At 43.9% G+C, this 16256-nt stretch overlaps 1 protein-coding gene across 2 annotated transcripts in view; it reads left to right on the forward strand.

Annotated features, from left to right (window-relative positions):
• The window catches only part of FRMPD2 (FERM and PDZ domain containing 2), a 125631-nt gene that overhangs the window by 12405 nt on the left and 96970 nt on the right, over positions 1-16256 (forward strand). The window contains exons 2-3 of one of the 2 annotated variants that reach the window (XM_025396643.1): positions 11313-11438; positions 13794-13951. In XM_025396643.1, the coding sequence (XP_025252428.1) occupies positions 11313-11438; positions 13794-13951 (284 nt within the window). Of the gene's footprint in view, positions 1-11252; positions 11439-13793; positions 13952-16256 lie in introns of those variants that run through there. The other variant, XM_025396644.1, reaches the window with a different exon arrangement.

Consider the following 16256-nt stretch of genomic DNA (forward strand, 5'->3'; position numbering starts at 1 on the left):
ACCCTGTCTCAAAGATAAATAAATAAATAAATATACATAAATAAATAAAGTTTATGGCCCAAAATGTGATGTATCTTGGTGAATGTTCCATGAGAAACTGCAAAGAACATGTATTCTGTTGTTGTTGGATAAAATAGCCTATAGCCATCAACTAGATCCAGTTCTTTGGCAGTGTGTCTAGTTTAACTACGTCTTTACTGATTTTCTGCCTGCTGGATCTATTAATCCCTGATAGAGGGATGATGAAGTCCCCAACTGTGATAGTAGATTGTTTATTCCTCCTTGCAGTTCTACCAGTTTTTACCTCATGTATTCTGATGCTCTGTTGTTAAGTGCATCAGAGATCGTTATATCTTCTTAAAGTATTGACCTCTATCATTATGTAATGCCCCTTTTTATTCCTGATAATTTTCTCTATTCTGAAGTCTGCTTTGTCTGAAGTTAACATAGTTACTCCAGCTTTCTTTTAATTTGTGTTAGCGTAGTTTATCTTTTTACATCCTTTTAGTTTTCTTAAAATTAATCTTTTTATTCTTCCTTTTACTTTTAACCTATATGTGCCTTCATATTTAAAGGGAGTTTCTTCTAGACAACATAACTGGGTTTTATTTTTTAATCTACTCTGTCAGTTTCTGTCTTGTAACTGGCATACTTAGAACTTTATATTTAAAGTGATTATTGATGTTGTTAGATTAATAGCCACCATATTTATAACTGTTTTCTATTTGTTGCAGTTGGTTTTTGTTTCTTTTTAAGATCTTCCCATATTTTTCTGCCTTCTCTAGTTGTAATTGAACATTTTCTATTATTTCAGCATGTAAGTTATACTTCTTTTAAAAAATATTTCTAGTAGTTGTTCTAGAGTTTGCAGTATACATTTACAACAAATTTAAATCCACTTTCAAATAGCTCATGTGTGGTACAGGTACCTATTACAGAGTAATATCGATTTCTCCCTTCCAGCCTTTATACTGACTGGCATTAATTTTACTTATTTATAAGGTATAATCGCCCAATATGTTGTTGCTATTATAATTTGAAAAATAGTTATCTATTAGATCAATTAAGAATAAGGGAAATAAATGGCTTAAGATCTGAGTTTCTCTTCTGTATCATTTTCCTTCTCTCTGAAGAACTTTTCAAATTTCTTGCAAGGCAAGCCTACTGGTGACCAATATACTCAGGTTTTGTTTGTCTGAGAAAGTTTTTATTTCTTTTCACTTTGAATGATAACTTTGCAGTATACAGAGTTCTAGATTGTTAGTTTTTTTACTTTCACACTTTAAATATTACATTCTATGATCTTTTTACTAGAACAGTTTGTGAAGAGAAATCCATTGTAATTCTTATCCTTTTTCTGCTATATGTAAGTTACATTTCTCTCTCTCTCTCACTTTCTTTTGTTTTTTTTTTGTTTGTTTGTTTCTTTTGTTTTTTTTGTTTTTTTCCTGGGGAAAATTAATTTACCTTTTTTTTTTTACTTTTAAGTTTAGAATTGCATATGTTTCTTTTATTTATTCTGCTTGATGCTTTATAAGCTTCCTAGATCTGTGGTTTGGTGTCTGTTGTCAATTTTGAAATATTCTCAGCCATTATTCAAATTTTTTCTATTATTTTCCATCTTCTCCTTCCGGCATTCCCTTACACATATGTCACACCTTTTGAATTTGGTCCACAGTTCCTAGATATTCTGTTCCATTTTTCTTCATTCTTTGTTTTCTTCACATTTCCATTTGGGAAGTTTCTACCGACACATCTTTAAGCTCCTTGATTCTTTCCTTGTAGGTGTCCAATCTACTGGTGAGCCCACCAAAGGAATTCTTCATTTCTCTTACAATGTTGTTGATTTCTAACTTTTAAGAAATTTTTTATTTTTAGAATTTCCATGTCTCTGCTTACATTTTACCCATCTATTCTTGCATCTTGCCCACTTTTTCCATTTGAACACTTAGCATATTAATCATAGTTATTTTAAATTTCTGGTATGATAATCACAAGGTTTCTGCTATATCAGAGTCTGGTTCTTTCACTCGTTTTGTCTCCTCAAACTGAGTTTTTTGTTGTTTTTATACATGACATAGTTTTTTGTTGAAAGCTGGACATGATGTATTGGGTAATAGGAACTGAGATAAACAGGCCTTTAGTGAGAGCATTTGTGTTTTTCTGGCTAGTAGTAATGCTGTGTTTACTGTTTGCTATAGCTGTAAGTATTATAATTAATTTTATGTGTCAATTTTAATGAAGCCATGGGCTGCCCAGATGAAATATTATTTTGGAACGTGTCTGTGGGGGTATTTCTGGGACAGATCAGAGTTTGAATTGTGCTATGGGCAGGCATCATATAATCTATTGAGGGACATAATAGAACAAAAGACACAGGAGGGAGACACACATCCCTTTTTTCCTACCCAGCTTGAGCTGGGACATCTCATCTCATCTCCTGCCCTTGGGCTGGGATTTACATCATTAGCTCCTGTGGTTGTTAGGCCTTCAGACTTGGACTGAATTATACCATTGAGTTTCCTGGGTCTTCAGCTTGTAGATAGCAGATTGTTAAACTTCTCAGCCTCTATAATATATAAGATATCCATATCTATATCTATACATATATATATAGATCTATCTATACATATACGTATATAGATCTATCTATCTGTCATCTATTCTCAGCAATTATTACCTTAAATATTTCACATATTTTTCTACTCTTTTCCATTTTCTCCTTCTGGTATCCTTTTACACGTATGTTATACCTTTCGTAATTGTTCCACAGTTCTTGGATATCCTATCCAATATTATACATTGGATATATCTATATCTATATCATCTATATCTCTGCATCTTATTGGTTCTGTCTTTCTGGAGAGCCCTAATACAGTAGGTATCTGAGACTTCAATTTTTTTCTATTGTTCTTGTTTTTCTCTCCCTTATTGTCTTTACCTTTTCCTAGAAACTCCTTCTTAAGTAGAATCTGGGCCTTGCTGTTCTTTAGCTGTCATCTGCTGTTCTTATGCAGGAGTCCTGGTGATGAGGCGATAAGGTGGGAGAAAAGGGTATGTGCTCTGTAAGTCTATGAGTAGTAAGTCTATTACCCCAGGCTATGACCTTAGCTTCCTTCTTCCTAATATAAGAAAAAAAAAATGTGTGCGTGTGTATACTCTCTCACACACACACACACACCCCCCCCCACACACACACATTCACGTACTACTGGTTCTGTTTCTCTGGAGACCACCAACAGATTATGAATACATTACATATTAAACATCATGTGAAATGGTTCTTCTCATATGCAAGTCACTAGATTAATAGCACATAATACTTTAAATTTAAAGGTTTGAGACAAAGTTGCTTTTTAAATTCAGAACTTGAATAAACTGAAGACCAATTTAAACCCACATAGCTTTAATTAGTCTTGTTAGCTCACAACCCCAGCCTTCCACTCTTGCAGAAATTTAAATGGCCCTTACTAGCTGTGTGACTTTTGTGACCTTAAGTCAATTAAATTCTCAGTTTACTCATCTGGAAGTGGAGATCATTTTTGCCTTTTCTATTTTTAAGGATTTTTGTGGAAATCACAGAAGTTTATGAAGACTCTGTAAGCTGTAAAGGGCTACTCTCCTTAGAAGTAATTATCATCAAGTATAATTGGTGCGGATTCAACTAATTCACACCGTGGTCACATTACATTATAACTGGCTCCAAAGCCTGAGAGAAGGATAGGTGGGGCCATGGAACCCACGTGGAACATGACTGCATTAGTAACATTGAATGATGCTCTTGACATTTTACTTCACTTTTTCAGATTATGTCAAGAAGACAGTTTGCTCAGAAATAGACTTTTCATATTTCTAAAACTAATTGCTTCTTTCATAATGAAAAATCATACCCAGGCTCAGAGCCTTTGAAGGCAATTTTATTTGGCAAAAATTCAATAATTTTTATAAAAATAGTTATAATTACCTTCTATTTACATCTGCTGATACTAACTTTCCATTTGCTATAATGATATGTGGTATCCTTTTAAAATAAATGCATTTAAATGAAGAAACTTGTCTTAATTGTACAAGTGAGATGGGAAGGTGGCAAACACTGGGGAAATGGGATGTAAAAAATTGAAGATGCGAGAAACACTACTCTAAAATGTTCTAAATGCCCAAAAGTATTTCTCTGTACTAGTGTGCATCCTCTCATCTACAAATGCAAGATTCCATCTTGGAATCCTGAAGAATGGTAGGGTGTTCTCTAGTTGCCTTTCTTGCATTAGCTTGTTCTGTTTTTTACACACACCTTGTAAGGTAGGAGTTAACGTCTCTGTTTTGTAGATGGGGAAATGAGATGTGGAGAGTGTCCTTGTTCAAGGTCATACTGTATTAGTGCTGTAGCCACTATTTAAATCAGGGGCTGTGGGGGAGAAAACAGAGCAGGGAAGGGTCTGTGTGGAGAAGGTGATAGTGATGCAATGTCAGCATCACTCACTCACTCAAGGTCAGGCTCTGGGAAGCTGACTGCGAAAGAATTCCAGAAGATAAGAGCCTTGACACCGTTAACTCTTTAACTAGGGCCTAGATGAGGCAGGACAGTCTTTTCCTTCTTCGGGGGAAAAACTTGCCTTCTGGCAAGTTTTGTTCAGATCTCTGGTTCTGACTGTGGGCAGATGGTTTTTAATAAATGTCCAGAGGGAGAAGGAATGAAGAGAGACTGAAGGAACAAAAGGAGAAGAGAGGAAAAGATCACTCTGAGAGCTTCGATTCCTTGGGAGTCCCGCATTCTTCCTGGTTCCTTCCTAGGGTGTCATGGAGATATTTGAGGCATTTTGCTAAGGTTGAAAATGGGATGTTTATAGCACCTCAACCCTGGCAGACAGCTGGAAACAATTAACACCATATCTTAAAAATCCCATAGTTGGAAGCTGCTCAGCAGCCCTGATGTTTAAAATCCCTTTCTGGATGGTTGGAGCAGAGATAAAAAGAGACAGGAAATTTGATGCACTCATTACCTTTTATGTGCTGAGCACTTGGGCAGTTTTATGAGGTCACTGCTGCTGTTAGCCCTATTTACCAGATGATAAGACTGAGTCTCAGAGATAAGTATGTGCCCTGTGCCCAGGGTCAAGGAGCTAAGAATTCAACCTCCCAAAGCTCATGTCTTTTTCAGGTGAACAGGTAGAGAATGTTGAATGACAAAGAGGGTGGGGTGGTCTGAATAAAGCCTCCCTCTAAAAAAAGATAAAGGTTGGCTGGGCATGGTGACTCATGCCTGTAATCCCAGCACTTTCAGAGGCAGAGGAGGGCGAATCACTTGAGGTGAGGAGTTAAGAGACCAGCCTGGCCAACATGGCGAAACCCCATGTCTACTAAAAATACAAAAATTAGCCAGGAGTGGTGGGAGCCTGTAATCCCAGCTACTCGGGCGGTTGAGGCAGGATAATTGCTTGAACCTGGGAGGTGGGGGTTGCAGCGAGCCTAGATCACACCACTGCAATCCAGTCTGAGCGAGAGAGTGAAACTCCATCTCAAAAAAAAAAAAAAAAAAAAAAGTAAAAAAAGTAAGAAAAAAAAGAAAAAAAAAAGAAAAACGTAAAGGTATCCACATCCTGATTTGTGGAACCTGTGAATGTTACAGGCAAAAAAAAAAAAAAAAAAAAAAAAAGAAAGAGAGAGAGAGACTGCAGATGCAATTGGGTGACAAGATGTTGAGATGGGAAGATTGTCCTGGATTATCTAGATGGTGCTTAACTAGAATCATAGATATCTATAAAAGCGAGGCAGGCAGAGATTTAAAATAGAAGAGGAGAAGGCGATGTGACCACAGAGGCAGAGACTGGGGTGATGTGGCCACAGCCAAGGAATGCGGCAGCTGGCAGAAGCTGGAGGAGGCCCGGGAAGGATTCTCCCTCAGAGCCTGTGGAGGGACCGTGGTCCTGCGGACACCCCAACTTCAGCCCAGTCAAACTTATTTGGATTTCTTGTCTCTGGAACTGTGAGATAATAAATTTCTCTTGTGTTAATCCGCGAGGTTTGTGGTAATTTGTTATAGAAGCCACAGGAAACCATACAGGGCCTCAAATAGAATCCTGAGGGACAACATTTCAGGGACCGTAAGAGGGAGAAAGAATGCCGAGGAGGTGAGGACAAACCAGGAGTTTGGAGAAACAAGGAGTGTCGCAAGGAGAGATAGTGGCCCGGTCCCCTGACCCATGAGGCCAGGAGTCGTGTGACTCGTCCCCATCCTGCAAGGCCTCCTCTGCTTCCCTTGGTTCCACGCCTTCTCTTCCTGGGCAGTGGCACCTTGGGCTCCAGAGCTGAGAAGGTCCTTAGCGACCTCTGAGACCTTGGTCCAACCTCTGTCCCAATGCAGGAGTGTCTCCAGGACATTCCAGAGAGTTGTCAATCTCGCTAACCAGTCACAGATGAAGGCCAGAGGTCATGGGTGGTGTCTTGATGGAGAGTTGGGGAGGGGAGATGAATGAAGGCAAAATACCGAAATGTGACCAAAATCTCACAGTTCAAAAGCCACTATACAGTTGGTCAATCAATATACAATTAGGGGTAACAGAGATCCTTACTTCTTCAAAAGCCAGCACTTTACAAATGCTGCAAAATATCTTGGCAACTAATGCATATGGTGTGCCACCTGGGTGAGGTGGCTGATCCCTGCAGTTGACACTCGGGGATCAACTGGGCAGCTCTCTAGGGGACAGGGACCCAAGGGTTCTTCCTGGGTCGGGGGGCAGGGAGCAGATGCGAGCCTTGCCCTTGATAAAAACCATTCCCACTTACAGGACTGATGAACATCAGATGAGCTAAGGTGTTAGCATCCAGCCCTCTGGAACTCTCCCTTCCTTCTAATTAATACTCAGCCGCAAGCCAGTGTCAAAAAGCTTTTCCCTGGCTTTACAATGTGGGTTGCACGTGCTCTGCAAACTAGCAGGTAGGCCAAAATTCATATTGCTCCTATGCCAAAATGCAAACTCTTTTTCTTGACCTAAGAGGTCTGCAGGCAGATGGGGCCCACCCACCTCTCCAGTTCCACCTCCCACCTCCCTACCCCTGGCTTATTATCTTCACCTCCCTCACCATGAGCGGGCTTCTCTTAGTTCTTGGAATCTGCCAAACTGGGATTTTGTGCTTGCTCTTCCCTCTACCCGGGAAGTTTTTCCCATGGCTGGTGCCTTCTCAACTTCCAAATCTCAGCTTCAGTGACACCTCCTGGAGGTAACTTCCTTGACCACTTCAGCAAAGATGTCCCCCACACCAAAAGCTTGTAATCATGCATTGCCTTTTCTTACTTCATAGTCTATCATTCTACAGAATTATTTTATTTGCTTACCTTCTCATTGGCTGTCTTCCTCTGCCCACCCCATGACTCTCAGGGTAGGTTATTAACATTGTTCCTCATTCTACTCGTAGTACAGAGCTTGAAATATACTAGGTCCTTGATGAGTATTTGTTAAATGTAGTAACGGCTGAGGGAAGGCTGTAGGGACAGCCTCACAGATGAAGCTGAGGGCTACTGTTGCCATGGCACATGGAAGAGGGAGGCCCAAGTGGAACCACTAAAGATCAAGGGCAGGGGAAAAGATTCTAGCCCGAGGCAGGCCAGGGAGAGGGGCTGCTACAGGCTAAGGCCGACAAAAACAGGATGGCAGACAGGATGCTCCTCAGCCTGGTAACTCACTGGAAAGGGCCCAAGGAAGCTCTAGATGGGCTAGTGGGGTCTCAAATGGCAAAGAAGATTTCTATGCTACTAGATGAGCCTCAAAGCCTTCAGATAGTGGAGTCAGTATAGTGGGTCAGTCCATGTAGGTGAGATCTGGGAAGGTGTATGAGAGATAAGGGTTGTGGAGGGGCCCCCCAAAATGCCCATTGACTGGATGCTTTCCCAGAGCTGTCAGGTCTCTCTATGCAGTGGGATCCCTGCATCCTTTACATAGTTAATGATCACCTTTTCAGTGCATGATACAGCCCACCAGACCATGAAAAACTTGGAGAGAAGCCCAGAGGCATCTTGGTATGATGGCTAAAGATTAATGACTGTTTCATAGCTTGAGATTATAGGCCCCATAAAGTGCTTCACAGCATTTCCACAGCCAGCGTGATATGGTGGGGAAGAGCCCTGCCTCTGAGACCAAGAACATAAACCCAAGTCCAAGCTGTGTGACACTGGCCAAGTCATTTAACCTCTCTGTTCCTCATCTTTAAAATGGGCATGATGGTAGCCCTATTTCAGAAGGCTGTCATGAGGCTTAAATGAGTTTAGCCCATAAGGCACTCTGAACAGTGCCTGGAGTACAGTAAATGCTATGGAAGTATTAGCTTGTATTGTCATTCAAGGAAGTAGCAGTGGGCTTTGAAATAGTATTCACAATATTACACAAAGATAACAATGTTAATTGTGAGTCCAGGCTGGTTCTTGAGGGCTGGTGGGCTAGTGTAAAGAATTATCTTTCTTTATAATCTATCACAAGCCCAGTGTGATGGAACATGGTGAGGGAGGAATATGGTAAGGGAGATAAGCAAGGGACAGGGAGGTGGGAAGTGGAGTTGGAGAGGTGGGTGGGACTCATCTGCCTGCCAGACCTCTCAGATCAAGAAAAGGAATTTGCATTTTTGCCTAGAAGCAAAACAAATCTTGGCCTACCTGCTAGCTTGCAGAGCATTGGTAACCCACGCTGTAGTCCCGAAGCCAGCCAGGGAAATTCAGAGCTCTGGATGGTTCCCAGGCTTCCCGCACTCTCTGGGAACCAACTTGCCACTGTGGACATCATTCCACTGTAACACTGTAGTTGGTCAGGCAGGGAGTTGGTGCAGAAAACTGGAATGCACGTGTTTCCTTCTGCGGAGAGATCATGCTTGTGCATTGGAACAAGCATGACAACGGTTTCTTTCTTTTTTTTTTTTTAATTGAAATGATGATGAGTAATTTCCTGTCATTGACTCCTGAATCATGGTTATATTTAATATGGAAGTTGTGATCCTGACACTTCCAATAACAAAAACAGCAACTTCAAGCCTCAAGTGACTCTTAGCTTTAACAAAAAGAAGGGTGCTTCATTGGCAAACCTGGTCAGTTATGTGCTTTTCCAGATGTTGGATGCTCCTTTTAAAAAACTTCTTGTAGAAGAAAAAAGGGTTCCAGTCAAAATACATTTTTATTGTCTTTTACATTTACCTATGTTATTATCTTTACTGGTGCTCCCATTTCTTCATGTGGATTTGAGTTACTGTCTAGTGTCTTTTCATTTCAGTCTGAAGTACTCCATTGGGATTTCTCGGAGGGAAGGGTGTACTAGCAACAAATTTGCACAATGTTTGTTTATGTGAATAGGTCTTAATTTCTCTTTCAATTTTGAAGGATTGATTGCTTTATTGTCTACCAAATTATTGTTTGACAGTCTCCCTTCCAAGCATTTTGATATAATATCAAAAATGTATTTTGATATTGGGTGGGGTTTTTCTAACTGCCTTGTGACTAGAAAAAAATGTCTTCAGTCTTCAAGGCTGGTGTGGCTAGTTAAGACCATATGTCATCCAACTGCCTTTTGGCCTCCATGGTTTTTGATGAGAAATCAGCTGTTCGTTTTATTGGGGAGTCCTTGTTTGTGATGAGTCCTAAATATTTTCTCCCATTTTCCTCCATGAAAGTTTATAGTTTTATGTTCTATATTAAATCTATGATTCATTTTGAAGTAATTTTTGCATAAGGTGCAAGGTTTAGGCCATGTTCAGCTTTTTTCCATGACGGATCCAGAACTGTTTGTTGAAAAGTTTGTCCTCCCTCCACTGAATTATTGTACCGAAATAATGGTCTTCACTAGCCATACCAGCCTAGAAGATTTGAATGCATTTTTATTTAGTCATAAAGCAATTTAAAACACCCCACCCATTCAATATTTTATTTTGGGATTTAGAGATTTTTTATATAAGAATCATGGTCTTGTTCTTCCCCCTTCTTATCTTTAATAAGCAATCTTTCACTGTGGCTATAGAGAGTTAGAAAAATGTGGTGGAATGGGAATGCCAAGTCTGTAAATCTCAAACAGTTTCTAAAATGAGAGGGGAGATAAAAAAAAAAAAAAAAAAGGAAAGAAATGGAAAGGAAAAGGAAGGAAAGGAAAGAAAAAAGAAAAGAAAGAAAATGAAAAGAGAGTGGGCCTGGAGTTCAGCTTCGAATTCATCACTTTTCATCTGATTACCTTGGACTTCTTTCCTGTCTGCAAATAGAAACAATACTCCCTTCTTCACAGACTCCTTATGATAAGTGACGGCTCACAGGTCAAGCTTCCTGAGGGGGTCCTGCTGCACCTCCCTTCCTGCCCCAGGGAGAGGTGGCAGACCAAGCCTCTTTCTCCTGAAACCTGCCTCTCTTCCTGAGGCTGGAGGAGGCAGGTAGCAGAGGTGTCTGCAGGAAGGTGGGCAACTGGGGGGTAGATCTTGGATTAGTGTGCTAATGGGGGATGGGGGTGCCTCTATGTGCTCCTCATCTAGCGCCCCACACTGCACACCCGCCCTGCTTGAGCTCTGGCTATAGAGAAAGATCAATGAGGATGTAAATGGATTCAGAAAAGCCTGCCTGGCTTCTTCCTGTGCCACCCAGCACCTGGGTCTCTGGAGATTAGTGGGTGGCGGCTTTGTCAGGGAGATAGACATTTAAACATCAGCTTTGGTCTAAAGGCCCTGCTTCCCAGAAGAGAGGGAAGAGAAGACTAGCCCTCTTCAGCCTCCTCCAGTTTCTCTGTGAGGCTGCCCCTTTCTGAAATGTGGAGCTTATACTTCTGTCTAGTGAGTCGCTCTTGCACTTCAGGCAGGTGCTGGAGAAAGGGGTGGTACTGGCACCAAATCTAACGCTGCATGTGGCAGTCAGAGATGAAAGATGTGAATCATGTATTGCAGGCAAAAATGGTTAGCTAACTTCCCCAGAGAGAGAAGGAGAGGAGGCCACACACTACCCAGGTGTAGGTTACTCTCTGCAACAGCTTGCGCCCAGCTGGGAGGTGCTGTTCTCATGCTTCATTTGGTCATTCATGTATTTATTCATTTAACCTTTCATTTGGGAATTTGTTTGTTTACTCATTCACTGAGAACTGACCAGCCAGCCTGGCCAGTCCCCCAATTAACGTTTCTTTAACTCCTCTGTGTGCTTGGCTCTCTGCCTGACCCCAGAGACCTAGGTGATGAAAACACAGTGCCGGTGCACGGTGCACGGGGAGTGGCCAGACCATGCCTGGCTGGGCCAGAGTGGCGAGTATGGGCCCGGACATGTTCCTGGACGTTACAGGGGCCCTGTCACATGCATGTCTTTATCGTAGGCATGAGCCTGTCCTCTGTGACACTGGCCAGTGCCCTGCAGGTCAGGGGTGAAGCTCTGTCTGAGGAGGAAATCTGGTCCCTCCTGTTCCTGGCCGCTGAGCAGCTCCTGGAAGATCTCCGCAACGGTAAGAGAGTATGCTTGGGGTGGTAAAATCACGGGGAGTTGTATGTGAAGCTTCCCACACTAACACAGTTCTGGCTGCTACTGCTTTTTTTAAAAAACATTTTTTCTTTTCAACCTCTGAGGGCACAGAACAAGGTTGCTGCTTCTTGATCTGTGATTAGTCTGAGGTATAAGAATGAGTGGACGAATAGCACCCACCCTTGGAGCTGCACTGGGAGGGCAGGCCTGTCTCTTGGACCCATGCCATGTGGCAGAGTTGAAAGAAAGGCTTTGTTTCTGCCTTGGAGTTGCAGCATTTCCAGGCATGCAAAGCTGGGAGGATTTAGGAAGAGAGTGGCTGCAGTGCTATGTGCATCTAACAGCACATAGGCTGTCTCTGGGCATAACCAGAGATGAGAGGCATGGGGTGGTCACCCAGGAGACCCCCACACTCTGTCCACCAGATGTCGCACTAGTCTGTGCCCCATCAGAAGGCAGGCCTGGCCGGGCGTGGTGGCTCACACCTGTAATCCCAGCACTTTGGGAGGCCAAAGTGGGCAGATTACCCAAGGTCAGGGGTTTGGGACCAGCCTGGCCAACATGGTGAAACTCCGTCTCTATTAAAAATACAAAAAAAAAATTAGCTGGGTGTGGTAGTGCCCACCTGTAATCTCAGCTACTCGAGAGGCTGAGACAGAATTGCTTGAGCCCAGGAGGCAGAGGTTGCAGTGAGCCAATATTGTGCCACTGCCCTCCAGCCTGGGCAACAGAGCAAGACTCATCTCAAAAAAAAAGAAAGAAAATAAAAAGGCAGACCTACCCTGTGTTCTAAACAGGGGAGGTTAATAGAAAGAATTATTAAACTGTATTTGAAGACAACTGTAAGGCATAAGAAAATGCTGGTGGGGTGTGGTGGCTCACTCCTGTAATCCCAGCACTTTGGGAGGCCGAGGTGGGTGGATCACCTGAGGTCAAGAGTTCAATAGCAGCCTGGCCAACATGGTGAAACCCTGTCTCTACTAAAAATACACACACAAAATATTAGCCGGGCAAGGTGGCATACACCTATAGTCCCAGTTACTCGGGGGGCTGAAGCAGAATCGCTTGAACCCGGGAGGCAGAGATTTCAGTGAGCTGAGATCACACCATTGCACTCCAGCCTGGGAGACAAGACCGCGAAACGCCGTCTCAAAAAAAAAAAAAAAGAAAGAAAGAAAGAAAAAGAAAAAGAAAATGCTGCTGGGTCTCCTAAGGCTGAGGGCAGGTAGCCAGTGAGGGAGAAACTTTGGAGGGAAGCCCCCTTCCCTGTTTGGGGTTCAGATCTGTGAAAGGAGCTGTGCTTGTAGCCCATGATGATGGTAGAATTTGCTGGTGTGCCCCGCCAGAGGTGGTCTGCAGTCATGGCCCAGGCAATAGCCACCGGTGGCCAGGTGGAGAGCACGCACTGCAAGTGGGGGTCAGGGCGACCCTTTGGGGTGTAGGTGGGCTCAGGCAAGTCACCTCTCTGGAGGTTGGTGTGGGCAGGAGGGCCGCTAGAGTCCTGTGTAGATTGGAGAAGGTGGTCATATGTCTAGTTCAGGCCTTGAGGTTGCCAAGGGATCTCATGTCTTGGGCATGTGTTCTGTGCAGAGCCCAACCTCCAGGTGGCCTCACATTTGCACTAAACTCTAGAAACTGCGGGAGAGATAAGGCCTCCTGCAGTGTCTCTTCAGAGCCCTCTAATGAGAAAGCTGCAAACTGCTCTCAGTACAGGAGAGACCTAAGGCAGCAGTATCCAAGGATGACTATGGGGCTCCTAGGCATTAAGCTCCAGAAGAAACGCTGAGTGCCCACACTGAAGTGTCCACTCAGAGGTCACACGTGCTTGGGGGCTTCAGTGCATGAAGCAGAGGCTGCTGGCATGAAAGATCACACATGTTCTGTGAGGGCGATGGGTCCCAGCGTGGGCCGATGGAGGAAGCTGTGTACCTACGCCTTCAGTGTCATCTTCTCCCTCTTCCCCACCATGGAGGTTCTGATGAACAGCTACAGGGCTCTCAGAAGACCAGCTGCCTTGGGTCCTGGTCTGTCTCTAGAGAAGAGAGACAGGCTTGTGCTAAATTCCAGGTGTGCCTGACCCTCTCTTTACCTTTTACCTTGAGACTCTTGGGCCACGGATGAATTTAAGTGCAGGTGGTAACTTCCTGGCTGTGGCCACAGCCACCTTTTAGTATACCATGCATCAGGGTTGAATTTGTTCTGTTCCATGTCTCCTCCGGATCTTGCTCACATTCAGTCCCAGAGATGGGTACTGCCAGGCACCTGCTGGGCACAGTCCCATGCCGGCCCCCCAGATGGAAGCTCTGTCTCTACAGCCCCATCACTGGCTTGGTTTCAGATTCCTCGGACTATGTGGTCTGCCCCTGGTCAGCCCTGCTTTCTGCGACTGGAAGCCTTTCTTTCCAAGGCCATGTTTCTCACATAGAGGCTGCTCCTTTCAAGGCCCCTGAACTGCTACAGGGACAGAGCGAGGATGAGCAGCCTGATGCATCTCAGGTAAGCTGTGCAGCTTCTCTGCAGCTGCTGAGTCCTGTGCCCTGGAAAAAGCGTGTCCCAGTGGCAGCCTCCCCAGCTCCCAGCTCAGCCTTGCAGAGCTTGGTTCTCAATACCAAAGCAGAGTGGGTTTCAAGAGTTTTATTCCCAGGATGTCTTGTCAGCAACTTACTACCTCATGGACAAGGGCAAGTCCACTTCTCTGAGCCCCAATTCCTACGATGGTAAAGTGGGGTTAATGTGGCTTAACTGATCAGGCTATTATCAATATTCAAAAAGAAGTGTTGAAAAGCTGTGGTTAAGTGGTCTGGCACATTGTTACCGTTGGCAGTATGCAGCAAGACACCTCAAAATGACCCAGCCCGTCCTCAACTAGGAATTTATTCCAAGGCACAAGTAAAGATAAATTTAGCTGCAGCAATGCTGATTGTTGTATTGCTGACATTAGTGATAAATTGAAAACAAGCTAAATAGTCAGTGGGAGAGAACATGAGACAAAACAGCATTAAAATGAGTCTGTAGAAACTTATTTAATGACTTGAAAAGAAATTCAATATATGCGCACATAATATTATCCGAGTTTGGTTAAAGAGAATGAAAGAGAGACAGAGAGGAAGTTCTAAAAATACATGCACCAAAGTGTCTACAGTGATTGTTTCTGGATGGCAACATCAATGGAGATTTTTTATTTTCCTGCAATGGACATGTTTTGCTTTTGAACAGCAAAAGTTTCCAGTAAACATCATTTTTTATTTCAAACATAATTTTAATTCTCTCGAAGGAGAGAATGATGCAAGGTAGCCACACAACACTGGGTGGGGCATGGTGGGTGTTCTCAGAGTTCTGTTTCTTCTTCCTCGCCCTTTCATGAGAAAAGTGCAGATGTGAAAATGCTGCTACCCTCGGGAGGCATCGTGGAATGGGAGCTGCTTTCCCTCCAGGCTCTGAAAGGCAAAGAATGGGGACGGGGTGGCTTCCAGATTTGGTTTATCTGGGTCCACGTGTCTCTAAGGCAGCTCACAAAAGTGAAGGTCTAAGAGTTCCAGTTCCACTGACCCCAGCTCCGGCACCCCCTCCCTGCTGACATCCTGGAAGTCACTCTGGCATCCAGGCCCACATACCTTCTTACACAGCCGGGACCCCAGGGCTGAATCACTGATTCCTGGATGGGACACAGACTTGGGTGCCTCTCAGGTCTGTTTGGGTCTCTTGGCTCCACCTACACCGTGTTGCCTCCTATGCCGTGGACTCAGCTAAGATGTCACATCTTGAGCCCTGGGACTGGGATTTCTGCGTGACTGCTAAAGGACCATGCCAATGCAACCTGAGAATGCAGGGGAGCTAGTTTCTTATGGGGTAAACTTAGCCAGTGGTAAATGAGAGTCTGGAGGGAACTAAGAGGATATGTTTTCCCTTCTCTTTCTCTCATGGATGGTTTTGTGCTGTGCAAGCCTTGCAAGCTTTCTAGAGAAGTCCTGAGTTCTAGAAAGCCCTGTCTGCTGCACTTCAGGCTGTGCTCTGTTGCTTGTGGCAAGGAGGTGGCCAGAATTTTGACCCTGCATATCACATTGGTCCCTGTCTCCCTTCCCATTTTCTCTACACTCTCATTGCCCTGGGATTGCAGCCCCTGAATGAAGGGTCTGCACTTAACCCTTGCCTCAGGCTCCACTTTCTGATGTACCTGAGCTAACACAAATTTGAGTGCTCCTGGAGTCCTTCCCTGACCATCCCAGCACTCACTGATGAGGATCAGGCATCACCCTCCTGATTGCAGGTTGGCCTCCATTGAGCACCTTGTGAAGGCCTAGTCACTCCTCTGCCCGGAGCATCTTTGAGCTGGAAAGTAATATGTTCCTCCCTCCTGCACACTTTCCTCCAGGCAAAGGCACGTGGACTCCAATAGATTCAAGGCTAATAGGTTGAGTTAAGAACTGGCTAAATGTATTGCTGAGTCCTGGCCAGGAACATGAGAGTGAGTGTGAGCTAGAAGAGGTCCAGCATGAGAGGGACTGAGCTCTGAACTAACCAAACATTGGTTTAGCGCTCTAGGCATATGAAGTATGGCAAGTGGAGTGGGCTTTAAGGGGCCAGAGCCACCAGCCTCAAGCCCTGTTTATTAGGCCAGAAGGCAGAGTGACCAGGTTACTTGATCTCTTACAGCATCTCTAACACTTAGTTCTGTTCATCACTGTTCTTTTCCATTCATTACAGGCCCCTCTCTTCATCCAACTTGGCATGGGTCCATGAGGGGTTGGTTGGGCAGCTATGAGCTAGGAGAATGGTCTCTGGACAGGCTGTGCTCAGAATC

The sequence above is a fragment of the Theropithecus gelada genome, chromosome 9, assembly GCF_003255815.1.
Source record: "Theropithecus gelada isolate Dixy chromosome 9, Tgel_1.0, whole genome shotgun sequence".
NCBI classification, from domain to species: Eukaryota; Metazoa; Chordata; class Mammalia; order Primates; family Cercopithecidae; genus Theropithecus; species Theropithecus gelada.